At 39.5% G+C, this 14,374-nt stretch overlaps 1 protein-coding gene across 15 annotated transcripts in view; it reads left to right on the forward strand.

Moving 5' to 3' along the window:
- lrba (LPS responsive beige-like anchor protein) overlaps positions 1-14,374 on the forward strand; it is a 239,889-nt gene that overhangs the window by 134,704 nt on the left and 90,811 nt on the right. For 8 of the 15 annotated variants that reach the window (XM_037765355.1, XM_037765354.1, XM_037765361.1 and 5 more), the window contains 3 exons: positions 6,100-6,224; positions 11,776-11,919; positions 14,233-14,369. In XM_037765355.1, the coding sequence (XP_037621283.1) occupies positions 6,100-6,224; positions 11,776-11,919; positions 14,233-14,369 (406 nt within the window). Of the gene's footprint in view, positions 1-6,099; positions 6,225-6,531; positions 6,547-11,775; positions 11,920-14,232; positions 14,370-14,374 lie in introns of all 15 variants that reach the window. The other 7 variants (XM_037765352.1, XM_037765349.1, XM_037765351.1 and 4 more) reach the window with 1 other exon arrangement.

The raw sequence follows: 14,374 nt of genomic DNA on the forward strand, positions 1-14,374 counted from the left end.
ATAGCAGTGCTATCAAACTTTCAGGACCTGCAGAGAGAATCTATTAACATTAACATTTAAACTGGCTGTTTGATAATCGCTATAATATATGATGATTAATAGAAGTGTATTGTTGATTTTAATGCCAGATTAGTATTATATTTAGGATAAGATTAAACCTTAATACCCCTCTGGGGAAATTGGATTTGTGTAGCATAAAACTATAATAGTCAATGCAACAAAGGAAAGAAAAAAATAGAGACTTGTGTATATGATTTATATATAAAAACCAGGGCTGTCAATCGATTAAAATATTTAATCGCGATTAATAGCAAATGACTCGCATATTTCTTTGCTTTTCAAAATGTAGCCTACCGTAAAGGTTGTATTTAATACACTTTTCAACATGGGAGTGGGCAAATATGCTTGCTTTATGAAAATATATGTATGTATTTATTATTGGAAATCAATTAACAACACAAAACAATGACAAATATTGTCCAGAAATCCTCACAGGTACTGCATTTAGCATAAAAAATATGCTCAAATCATAACATGGCAAACTCAAGTCCAACAGGCAACAACAGCTGTCAGTGTGTCAGTGTGCTGACTTGACTATGACTTGCCCCAAACTGCATGTGATTATCATAAAGTGGGCATGTCTGTAAATGGGAGACTCGTGGGTACCCATAGAACCCATTTTCATTCACATATCTTGAGGTCAGAGGTCAAGGGACCCCTTTGAAAATGGTAATGCCAATTTTTCCTTGCCAAACTTTTGCATAAGTACGGAGTGTTATTCATGTCATATGATGCCAGTATCTTCACTCTAGCTTTAAAACTTAGCCCGCTAAAACCTAAGAATCGCAAGTTGCGTTATTGCGTTAAAGAAATTAGTTATGTTAAAAAACGAGTTAACGCGTTTCTATCGCGTTAACTTTGACAGCCCAAATAAAAAAATATATATATTAAAAAAAAAAAAAAATGTATTTGGTTGAAATTTTGAAAACAATAGCATTCTGGCTAACTATCTGTGTTTTAGACCTGACTTTAAAACGTTATTGTGTTTAATTGATGGGTTTTCAGCCATCAGCTGATATATCATACTGGGATTTAATGTGCGTCTTGCTTGTTATTTGGGTAAACAGCACCCGTGTGTTATTGTAAAGGACGTTGTTAATGTACTTCTCTTGGCCCTCCACTTTACTTTTCTAAACGCTGTTCTTTCCAAATAAGCATTTCATTAATCCTGAACCAGCTCTCGTACTGAACACTCCTCACAATTAAACCATTTGTTTTGGATGTCACCTAACCACGGCAGATCTACTTGTACGCCCCGCTCTGTTTTGACGTAAATGGACAATTTAGTAGTGCAATTGAAATCTTAAAGAGCACCACCAGTAAAGCATCTCCTCGCAGCGCATTGATGGTTTTTGTTTGAGTTTATTAAATTGAAGGCATAACTGTTTTGTTAGCTGATTAGGGAGAGAGAGGAGCATCAGGGCCACATAAAAGGAGAAATTTGAGCTTCCACATTCGTCCTCTGTGTTGGTAAACTTCCTCAAATTTACAACTCCAGAGCCCCTGAAGAGCATCCAAGAGATGTTTAAAAAAAAAAAGAAAGGAAAAAAAGAGGTAATTACTATTTACTACTTCACATAAAACTCTTCCGGACTCTGTTTCATCAGTAGCCAATGTGGTCTACATTAGAAAGGCTCAGCAAACCCTCTTTAGTACACACAAGACTTGCAGTGTTGTACATCTAAGTTTTGCCCAGATTTGAAAGAAGACACCCCCCCGTCTGTCAGATTGTGTCTCCTCCACCTTCATTATCAGACAACAGCCACTTCAGGCGTAACGAGCCGGCCTTCCAGACACCTTTTATGACCGAACTAATTACTAATTACACAAGTGGTTGGCGTGAGCCGCGGCACAACGCCGGCCCCTTTGTTATTTTAATTGTTGTTATTTTGAAGGATGGCGCCCCAGTAAATTCTGCCAAGGATGCCCTAGGAGGATGGATGAGCTCTGAATAATTTATCATGTTTGTGGAAACACACTCAGTGTGCGGTATAGGGGGGGGGTTGCATAGCGCCGTACATCTCCATTCTTGTTACGGCGGCGCTCTCATTGGGGATTGATGACGAGGTATCTTTCATCGTGCGTCCACCTCCTCTAGCGCCCCGTCATTAGGACTTCCATTGTCGCCTGTTCATGGTGCGCTGGATGAATATGACTGGCAGAGGTGTGTCCCCCCCCACCACCCATGCTTTGACTAATTACTGCAGCCAATGGCTCCCCTCCTGATGGATTAATGTGTATTGTGTGAATCAGACAAACCCCCCCCTCCACCCTTCCTTTTCCATGAGATGAGTGCATCCTGATTCGGAGCTGTGCGCCATGCACAACCTTGATAATTATTTTCATAGATGAATACCATTGCAGGCAGGATGATGAAGTGGCCATTTGCGTTCAGAGACTATCACATGCAAACATGGAGCAGGGTCTTTGTCACTGGTGAGAAATCTGGTACTGCACAGACCTGCCCTTGTGTCTTTCCAACTTGTATTCTGCACAACACACACACACACACACACACACACACACACACACACACACACAGACAGACAGACACACACATACACACACATACACACTCTCTCTTGATTCGCTGCTCTGAATATACAAAATTTACAATCCCATTTATGCTATTTTATAGTTTTCCCAAACATCTTCTCATATCAACCTGGTCTCACGGGATAAATAGCGTGAGACAGTGAGAGCGTATAAATAGCACAACATCCCATGGACATTCTGCATGTCATTAGGAGGCATTTTAGCCTTTTCGCGTGTTATTTGTACGCCACGCAACAAAACTACGGTAACGTTCGCAGTTAGATTGAGACTACGAAACCACTAACTTAGGAAAACCGTCATGGTTGGGCTTAAAGGTGCTGCTGATAACACTGATAACATTCAGCCACTATGATGTTGCATTCTCCCTCCCCAGTTCCATTGCGTTTACTTCACAACAAGTCATTGCCAGGCACTTACCGTCAATCTCAGCCATTTATCCGTTTTTTCCACACAAACTGACGACCCAGAGATACCATGTGACACCAAAGTTGTTTTACTATTGGCTCACAAGCCTCGTTAGAAGTGAGAACCAACCATCGGATATCTTCGACAGAGATAAACAAAACATTCCTCTTGGACCTGAAAAATGTTTTAAATTATTAATTCACAATCATAATATTTTTTTCAGGAAAAGCCATGCTTCTCTTTGGCACCATCCAAGCTCTGTGGATGTATTATTTAAAAAAATATATATATATTTGTCTACATAAAAATGTTGTCAATAAGACCTTTAAAATAAGTACATTAACTAAGTAAAATACGTACGAAAACAAGGTAACATAACTACGAAAAACACGTCACAAACGTCACTAAACAACATGCCAGAAATGTCACTAACGTAACTTACAAAACAAAACACCAGTCTTGAACACTGGTCTCCTTGTTGAAAGTGCTGTGTTTGTTGAACCCATCCACCTCCCCTCCCTCCCTCCTTCCCACCATAAGTGGTCTTTCGCACTTTTTATTCTACGTCACTAGCTCTGAGCGTAGCACATTTACGCAGATGCGTTAACATTGGATTCTGTACAGACTACATGGCGTACAAATGACACGTCAAAAGCAAGAAAGGAGTTTGATTTGCTCTCTCAATCCCTTGTGTATTATCATGGCATTCATACGCCTTTTCCTGTGAACGGGCTGCATATGGTTGTTGTCTTTTATGCACTGAATTTACATCCAGACTTAAGATATGAGCAGCAGCCACTAGCGGTGGGAATCCAGAGGCCCCACAATACAAATTATTATGATACTTACATGTAAGTCACGATACGATCTTATTGCGGTTTTAAACATTTTGCGATATGCTGAGTATTGCGATAAGATATATTGTGATTTATTACCTTTTTTCAACTGCAAATTAAGCAGTTTGTCAACATCTGTTTTACTTAATATTATATAGTTTTCATTCTGTTCATCTCAGTTTTCATTCACATTACTTGAGGTCAGAGGTCAAGGGACCCCTTTGAAAATGGCCATGCCAGTTTTTCCTCACAAAATTTAGCATAATTTTGGAGCATTTTACGTTCATCTCAACAAGCTCACATGACATTGTTGGCACCATATTGATTCCTTATGTTCTCTAGTTTCATGTGGTACCAGCATCTTCACTCTAGCTTCAAGACTAAGACCTCTACAACTTCTGAAAGACAGAACAGCGAGTGGGTCGGATTGTTAAGAGGATAATAGTTTAATAAAAGAAACTTGACGTCCGTGTATCGATACAGTATTGCTACGCAAAATATCGCGATACTATGCTGTATTATTTTTTTTCCCCCATCCCTAGCAGCCACTCTCCACTTGTCATCAAGCCTTTTGAGACCGATTGTTTTTGTCCATATAAATCATATAATCAATGGTTTTCATTAGCCAGGCTATACAGGTTTTAAAGGACCCGCTTGGAAATTGTATTTATTTTCTTGCGTAAAGCTCCTTTCCCTTTTAGAGGCCCCCGTGTGATCATTGGTGTTGGGCTGAAGATTTGTGAGGAGCCCCCGGCCAGAGCAGCGTTCAAGAGTAGATCACATAAAGTACGCCGGGGTTCTCCCGTCATAGTTTATGCCACTGAAACCATAAACTGTGTCTTCCTACACCTTCACAGGATACACTGTAGCCACTTGTGAATAACCTGGTCATGGCTTTGTTTTTATGAGTTTAGAAATATCTTGTATCGTTTAAACCTCGGTATGACTTCTTGTAACATTAGTTTTGATTTTTAAAATGCTTTTTTTTTTGCCTTTTTTAATCTTCCCAAAAAGTTGAGTCTGTGGAATATAGAACAATTTTGCACATATCGACATTTACTGTATGTTTCATGAGAGCGTAGATCCTGCTGGTGTTGTTTTCACTTTTCACACGGCCCTGCAGAATTAAAGAGATTTACAGTAGTGCACGAAACTGTGGTAAAATGTGCCGTGGGTTTTAGGAACCTCTAATGGTGAATAAAAATGAACAAAACTAACTCCAGGACAAGCCTAGACTAGGATTTTCTTATTTCCTAAAAGAGTTTTTCCTCATGAGAACATTTAGTAGAAGTAAAATGACTATTTGACTTGAGTCAGACAGTCAGGATTTAGTCTCACTGAAGACCCAAGTGCATGTTGTTTTCCCTCCCCACCGGAGCTGTTAATCATTAACACATTAGCCGTTTTTACATTTAGAAAAGACATTTTCGTGCTACTTTAATGACACACAAACATCTTTGTTTTGTACTAAAAAGTTCTTCAAATTAAAAACCCTTTAAACTGGAAAAGAAACAATGACTTAAGTAATGAGAAAAATGATTTTCCTACGCTTTGCTGTGCCTCCGAGCCGTGGATAATGAATATTTTAGATTATGTTTGAATTAAATCACTTTCAAAAACAGAAGTGATATTTCATTATAGACACGGTGTACATGCACAATGCTATGTGGCAGTGACTCCTCATTAAAAGTTAACACTTTCTTTACCTTGAGAGCAGAATGATTTAGTGATCGGGCCTGGTAAAGGGAGATGTAAATTGGAAAGAGAAATGGGTGCTGTAGACATTGATTAATATTGGTAATGCTATCCACCCCCTCCTCTGTGTTTGTAATGGCCTTCTCCTTATCCTGCTAGCCACGAGTCCTGACAAGAGGCGTCCTGCTGGGCTTGAAATGAGCCCAGAATGGAGGCATGTGCCACAGAAGTGTGTGGAAAATGATCATTTGCTCATTCCACTGTGATAGTGCTCAAAGAGAGAGGAGGAGGAGGAGGAAAAAGAAATAAAAGGGAGCACCTTATCCTCTTGAGATGGAGATACTGTCACTGTCAAATACAATGATTTGGGTTGTAAACTTGTGTCCATGTGAATGTTTTTAAAGAGTGATTCTGAGGGTTAAAAAAAACCCCACCAAACACAATGCTGGCTTTATGCATGCTTGCCCAGACCGAGCGCTAATGCTGGGCTGCTATACCATGCTGGCTGGTAATTGCTAACACATGTGCTACCTCTGTCTCACTGCAGCCGGCCGAGGGAGTTCTGGCGCCTGGACTACTGGGAGGACGATTTAAGGCGGCGACGTCGCTTCATCAGGAACCCCTCCGGATCCACTCACTCAGAGGCTACGCTTAAAGCCGCGGCCGAACACGGTCAGTCCCGTCCGCCGAGTCCCTTCCTGTCATTTGCACTCCCTTTTCTCACTCACTCGGTGGTAGCACCAGGTACAAGGTAATAAAAATTAGTCTTCCCGCTGCAATAAAAGATTTATTGTACCGCAAGACACAGTAAAAAAAGCACCCTCATTTGAATTTCACAAAGGTAATTTCATACTCGGCCTCCCATTAGGCAAAGCTGGCCTAATAATCAACCTGTGTGTTAGCATGCTTTGAGCTGAGTGGCTATGAATGAGGTGAAATGTGACATTTTGTTGCTTCTTTTTTCTTCGCTGCATAACAGTGGCTGATATTAGCGGTAAGTGATTCATGCTCCCTCCTCTATTTTGTTCCCTTGTTGAGATCTTTGTGTTTGAACGAGGGGTTATTTTGGGATTCATGCCTTTTGATGTATTCCTTGTTAGGATAGTTTGTTAGATCAGCGATAAACATAAAAAGATATAGGGTTGTCTTCGATCAAAGAAATTCTTAGTCGACTAATCGATTAGTTGATTTAATCGACAGATCTGTAAAACCACTTTAGCCACTTTACTGGCACAACGTATTTTAAAATAGTCACATTCATCTCGCCACAAACCAAGCAGCTACCTGCAGCAGTCTTTCATCTGGAATAATACTCTGATTGTTTACTTGGCCATACCTAATTCTAATGGAACACAAAATGCATTTCATTTTGCTTGTTGACACAGTCTTTGGCATCACAACATGTAGTTTATGGGACAAGTGCAGAGGGTATTTCTGAACAAATAACTGAAGCCCACTTTTGGTGAATGTTTTCAGCTTCTACGGCACAAACTAAAACTTTTTGCAAATGAAAGCAGTCCTTCTAAATCACTTAGTACGTAAGTTATTATTTGAAATTTTCAGTGCCAATATGATACCTGGGTTATGGTATGCATACCAAAAACAACAATTTTCTCAAAACCTCCCTTTGAGGAAAAAACATTTTTTTTTTCTTTTAACAAAATATGCTTCCAAAAAACGTTAAAAGGCATCAGTGTTTAATGTTATCTTAATATAGCAGCCTTACAACAACTTGCCCCAAATAAACTTTACCAAGTTTCCTAATTTCACAATTTAGATCAGAAAATATCTGATTAAAGTATTAGACAGAAAATACTGAGAATCTGACAAATGTTTGATTCCAGTCACTCGATGAGTGTTGCCGTAGGGCAGAAATTTTGAAGTCGACTAACGCTCATATTGTCGACTAATCTATTAGTTGATTTAATCGTCAGATCTGTAAAACTGAGTTTCTCCACAAAGAATCGCACAAAAGTAACTGGTTTGTGTTCACCAGAGATGTGCTCATAAGTTTCTTGGAAATACGTCATTCAGCATGAAAAAAGCATTAAAAATTACAAATTTACTATTCTACTATTTTAGTCGACTAAGACCAAAACGACCTATTAGTCAACTAATCGACTAAGAGGGGGCAGCCCTAATAAAATATGTACCTTTTATAGACAAAATAAAATGTGTTTAGAGGTGTATACTTCTGATGAATTTATTGATTTATTGCAATAAATTGTATTTGTCCTTCATTTTAAATATTATACTAGTGAAACGCAAATTGCAATCCACCAAAAATTGTTGAAGAAAGAGTCCACTTGGTACCGTGAGCTGCTTAAGATGAGGGAACATTTTATGTGGTTTGGAAAACCTTTGTCAATAATCTATTACCCAAAGTACAGAGTTCTCATTAAAACAGCATTGATTTACTTTTTCCTTTAGTATTTAAATTTGAAATTTAAATTTTTCATCGTTTCTGTGCACTTCTTTGCAAAGACAGGTGCCGATTTTCTATTCAACTCAACATTCCCAGCACTCATAACCACAATATCTAAATGACACATGTCCCTGCATTAACATCAGGAGTCACATTTCTCTCCTAGAGTGCATGTAATCCCTCATTTCTCTCCCACCCCAAAAAAATAAAAATCCAGCACACACCAGGGTTTGCAATCATCGTCATGCTGGTCCTACATTTTACCAGCTCAGTCAATTACTCTCTCCAATAAATGGACCAAAAAATGTCCTCAATGTGTCACCTGCAAAAGTCCCCTTAAACCGTGACATCATTCCCAAAGACAAATGGCAGGTGTGACAGGAGTCAATACGAGTGTGATCTAGAAGCAATAAGCGTTGGGGATCCCAGGATCCTGGGAGACTTCTGGTCTGCAGTAATGGCTGCAGCGTGGAGGCCAGCTGCTCGTTGTTCTTCTGCAGCAAAGCCTCTGAATTTGACTTTGTTTCCATCTTTAATTCCTCCTCGTTTTCCCTTCAGCTAGTTCGTGACAGAGAACAGACACATCACTTCTGCTCTGTCATTGACTTCTTTTTAGCTGATGAAAATGTGTTGAAGGCGCTCTGTGAGTTCAGGTATTTGATCTTGTATTCAATTTTATTCAAAACTATTATGTGCTGCATATATTCTTCACTGCGGTGAAAAAAAAAGAGACAAATTCCTGCAAACAACATTTGGTTTCAAAGTCAAGTCTTGTGTAAAAATAGCCAGCAGCCAGTTGTGGCAAGGGTACGCTACCTCCAGAGAGCACACTGCCCGGCTGAAGTACGGGAATATATCATTAAAATAACTCTTTGACATTGAAGCCTGCCGGCATCCATTTTCTGATGTAACCTTTCGTCTTGTTTTAGTCGACCCGACATTTGTTACGGAAGTGCGGCTCAAGATGAGAATGCAGGGCTGAGTTTTCAAACAGAGCACAAAGGTCATATCTGGCTGTAATTATATTCATCAGATGCAGAGGGGGAGAATGCAGTCTCACCCCCCTAAGAAAATATTTAGCACGAGATCAAGCCTGAATTTACCCTAATTTTCTAGCTACTTGTGGCTGCACTTTTCAAAATCTCACGCTTGATTATAAAATTAGAAGCAATGGAAAATATTTTGCATTTTTTTTTACTGAGTAATCTATTGTAACAAAGTGTTATTTTTAAGAAGAGCGGAATGTCTTTTCATTTAAACATGGAGAAAAATGTGCATTTCTGCATTAAGGGTATGAACTGTTATCATTCATACCCCGCCAAGATGATTTCCACAGGAGAGCGTGTGGCTGCCAGTAGGCTTGAGTAGGCTCTTATGTATTTATGCCTGGAAAGAACCATCTTTTCTGGGGATTGATTCGGTCTGGTCCAGGGCCCGTGCACCAGAGGTGGCAGAGTAAATACCTGAAGACTAATGTCTCTGTTCTGGTAATCAATACTCGCCTCATGACCACACTCCTGGCTACGCTGCCGTTAAAAACAAATTTGTTAATTTTGACAATTTAATTGCTGTGACCATGCATGCCTTGAGTTGTATAAGCAGGTAGTTGAACCTCTCAGTCGGGAAATGGGGTCTCGGAAAAAAGTGTAACCTGTTGGGATTTATGCACGTTTTCTGCTCCCCGTGTGATGAGTGATGAGGTTGAAGTGCCATGCTCGATGGTTTTTTTTTGTCAATGTGGCACGCCTGCTCTTTACAGATTATTTATCGTTGTAATCTTTTTCATTTTTGCTTTAATTTAAATGACATTTTAAAAGTTAATAGTTGTTGTGAGTTTGCATCTAAATGTATTATTTATTTTTAATTTAATTTATTATTTATAACACTTAATTTTAGTTAATTCCATATTTTACACACACATTTTGATAGTTTAAATCCAACTGATAAAAGCTTGTACTTCACACACACACACACACACACACACACACACACACACACACACGCATAACACCACCAAAACCTCAGACTTGTCAAATTAAAACAAGAAAAAAATAAACAGTATTCGCTTTAGGAAGAGAAAGAGTGAGAAGTTGGCACGTAGCCTGTCACTTATCTGCACATTTCATGACTCTGGTCAAAATAGCTTTTCTTGCTTTTCTGATGTTGATGGTCAGTAGTTTCGTTGCACTCACTTCAGTGTATATTATACTGAGGAGGAACTATTAATAACTCGTGCTTGAGGGTAATAGAAGGAGCGTGGGGTTTAGTTACATCAGACTGTGTGTTTGTAAGGCTTGATACTGTGTGTTAGTAGCGCAGTGAATTAGGTTGCCGAGCATGTTTACAGTGAAATGCAAAGAAGCTGAAATGCATCTCTGTATTTTAAGCTTGTGATAAGTCCCCTGTCCACTTGCTCGGTGTGAATACGATGGCATGTGGTACGTATTAGAGGAGCTGGTAGTAATTTCACTGCTGCTAACTAAAGAATCCTCCAGGGAGGCTTAATTACAGGAAGACCATTCTAAATATCAGTGAGCTGCATATTTTCCATGACAAGAGATTTTTTTATCCTCTAGCAGTTTCAAAGTATAGAGCCACATGACGCGGTTGTGCGTTTTCAGGAAGTGCAAATTGATCTCCCCTCAGGTGATGGTGAAAAAAAAAATCCACTAAATACGTGTTCAGCGTCTCGCTGGATTAAAACTGTGTTGCTTTTACCAGAACGCTAGATTTAGAAAACATGCACAGAAGCAGCGAAAGCTCTCGCTATACTGCCAGCTCTGTTTACAGAGAGGGAGGACTCGCCAGCCGCTCTTTGTGCTGTGGACTTGTGTCTGTGGATCCTCACCATGCACCGCTGGGCTCTCTAAATGTTTGCAGATTACCATTTTTCTTAAATAATCCATTTGGAACCTCAAGTCATGTTGAGTTGAAATCAAAACGGGCAGTGTGTGACCCTCATTTTGTGTTTTAAATGTGTTTGAATGATCTTTGTGTTTGTTTTGATGCATTTAAGGATCAGCATTATGTCAGTCTTTTGTCTGCCTCGTTTTGCTCGTTGTTTTCAGTTTGTGTGCCTGCACAAAGTCAGCATTGCTCCTAACTGATGAATTGAGGTTAAACAGCAGTGCTGGTCAACTTTGTAAATGTTTTTTTTTAGAGGATAAACCCCAAATACTTTACAAAATATGGCCTTTTTTTCTGTTGGCAAAACAAAGTTTATATCTTAGGAAACTGACAAAAACAAGATAAAGATAATGTTTTACAAAATGTACAAGTTGCTTTACTAAGTAGGTTCAAATCGGTGTGTGTTTTATGAAGAGTGCTACATGAATGCAATTCTGAAAATAAAGATAATACTCAACTCTAGATTTTATTTGAGATTGTTACGATAATCACTGATTTGAATGAATAACCGTCTTTATATTTACCGCTACACCACTAGTAGCTGTAGCTTTAAACAGTGGAAATATTAGAGCACAACTACTTTTTATTAGTCAGTCTAAAAATAAACTTTCCACTGTCATTATGTAATGGTTGCTTATACTGTAATTGCTGTTTCTTTTTTTTTTTTTACATAGAAAAGATATGAGTCAGGGTGTTTTGTTTCAGTTAAAAATAAAATCTGCTCAAATATGTGAACATTGAAAGCCACCAAACTCTGCACTGAAATAAAGTTGAACCTATTTAATGTGCTATAACCTACAATACAATATGAAATAAATGTAACTCCATGCATAGCACTGTATATGACCTGTATTTAAGGCAAAAATAAAAAGCCCTCTTTCCCCTCTCCAGCGTCCGAGGAGGATATTCTCAAAGGCAAGCAGTCCATCAGGAGTCAGGCTCTGGGAAATCAAAACTCTGAGAGTGACTCGTTACTTGACGGAGACGACGACACCCTGTCATCCTTAGAGGAGAAGGACCTGGAGAACCTAACAGGTAAAGAAATCCTCTTCACCTCTCAGTCATCCTCACCCCTCCCAGCCCTGCCACGCTGTTTGTCCTGCGGCCCAGACAAAATAAAGAAACATGCCTCGTTGTCATTCTCACATAGCTTAATATCCCACATATGCAGCTCCACTGTTTCGCAGCACTGAATCGTGAGACTTCTGCACGACATCTCCCATAGGATCTCATTGATTTTTCCCATATGATGTTGCTGTTTTGCTTTGATATCACAACATGCTATTTTGCAGATATCTTGTAGCATTGTTAGACTCCTTATGTACATGGAAAAAACAGGCATTTAATGGAAGCCTTACCCAGCATTAGACAACTCTTTCATTATGGCACAGCTATCCAGTGAAAACACAGTATTTTCAGTTGCCACTGGAGGTCTGCTTCACAAACACACACAGCAGCAACTCTCTAAACATTTTTTTTAATCCAGCAGTAGCTGAGTTTATCCCGGGATACTGCTCACGCTGTTATCTGATTCAAGAAGAAGCATAAATAAAAACCTCCCTCATGAGCCTATTAGCCTGATCAAACCACCTCCCAACACAACCTTATATTACGTTTTAATACTGTCAGCTCTTTGTTGCTTTTGATATTTAAAGAATCCTAATTAAATATAATATAGTCCGCTAATCGGATTGCAGTGTAATCCGCATTTTTTATGCGCATAGTGACAGCAGCTCACCACACTAAGCTGCATTAATGGGGCTCAGAGTGCTATTAAAATAACGCAACCAGGAGGACAATAGGATTAAACGTTGAGTCCTGTCTAATAAAGTGATGTGTATACTGTGAGAATATAGAGGAGAGATCTCGTCTTAAGCAGCCAGGTGTAATTGAATGTCTTTTGACTCAATGGAACAAATAAAAACCTGTTATTTCAAACCCACGGATAACATGTCAGTGCACACAGGGGTGTTCACAAGAAGCAGAGGGATGAACATATATATATATCTGTTTATTCCATCCAGTGTGCAGAGTGTACAGGGTGCTCAGGGAAATCAAGCCGAGCTCCGAGCCTCTTTTCTTCGCAGAAGCACATCTGCAAACACACAATGGCTCCATGTTCTGCAGCAGAGCCGGCCAGAGCTCAGAGCCACACAGCTCCCATGAGCCGAGCTCTCATTGTCATACTGGCATAAATTAAGATTGATGAGAGATTAAACAGAGCTTCGCCCAAACCACCGGCAATCAATGCCTTCTGACTGACTGACAGTTTGACAATAATGACTTTAAGTTTGACACTTTTTATTATTTATTTTAGGGCGAGTTTTAGGCATGTAATGTGTTATTTGGAGAACTATATCTCATACACTTTCTTATCCTTATCCTTTAGTTTTGTCCACTACTTTAAAGTCAAAACTGCTCCACCAAATGAAAATCTGCTCAAAGATTGTAGGTCAACCCCCTTGAGAAATTCTGTGAATCAGCCTATCATAATAACATCTTAAGGCTGGCTAACACCATCGTCTCTGACCCCAACCATGTTTTGAACAGTGAATATCAATTGTTACCATCAAATCAGGGAGATACAGGGTTCCACGATTTAATGAGGTTAGACTGAAGAAGCCCTCTTTTGTACACCAGTCAATCCTAAAACTAAATATGGAGCCTAATCCCAGATCAAATGTATGTCCAAGGGCCCTAAATATCATATTCTGTGATTGTAATGTTTAAATGTACTACCCTTGTTTCTTGTCTTTGTCCTTTTTGTGATGTTGCAAATGGAGCTGCTGTGATGTAAAACAAATTTCAGACCTGTCTGAAGATAAAGTATTATCGTATTATCGTATTGTATAGTATTTATGCATCGATTAATTGTAAGATTATAAATCTCCAGGATGAAAACTAAGACAGTGTTTGAATTAGCCTCGCAATTTAAATATACTCTAATGCAAAAATAGTTTTACATAAACACAATTTGTATTAGAAATAGTCCTAACTTTAAAACTAGGCATTATCCTTGGGGTGTTTATCTCCAACTTTCCTTATTCGGAGTTGAAGGAGCTGCTGATGTGATTGTATTATCATTCTGATTTCACTTTTTGCGCTTTATCCAATGACATAAAGCAGCCAACTGTTCACTTATAGAAGCTTAAATTTAAGGATTTGTTTGTATTTGCATTTGGATTTTGTTTTAAGACAAACAACCCATCAGCTCCTCGTTGAGTTCTCTATGTTTCCCTTTATTGCGTAAAACGCGCATATTTCCCCTCGTGGAGAGGAGGACATGCTTCTTCTGTCTCTGACCGAGCCGTGGCCTGAGTCTCTCTGTCTGCTGTGTGTGTCCTCCAGGCCCAGTGAACCTGAGCACCAGCGCTCAGCTGGTGGCTCCGGCCGTGGTGGTGAGAGGCACCCTGTCCATCACCGCCTCCGAGCTCTACTTCGAGGTGGACGAAGACGAGCCTGGCTTCAAGGCCATCGATCCAAAGGTAAG

This window comes from Sebastes umbrosus, chromosome 3, assembly GCF_015220745.1.
Source record: "Sebastes umbrosus isolate fSebUmb1 chromosome 3, fSebUmb1.pri, whole genome shotgun sequence".
Lineage (NCBI taxonomy): Eukaryota > Metazoa > Chordata > Actinopteri > Perciformes > Sebastidae > Sebastes > Sebastes umbrosus.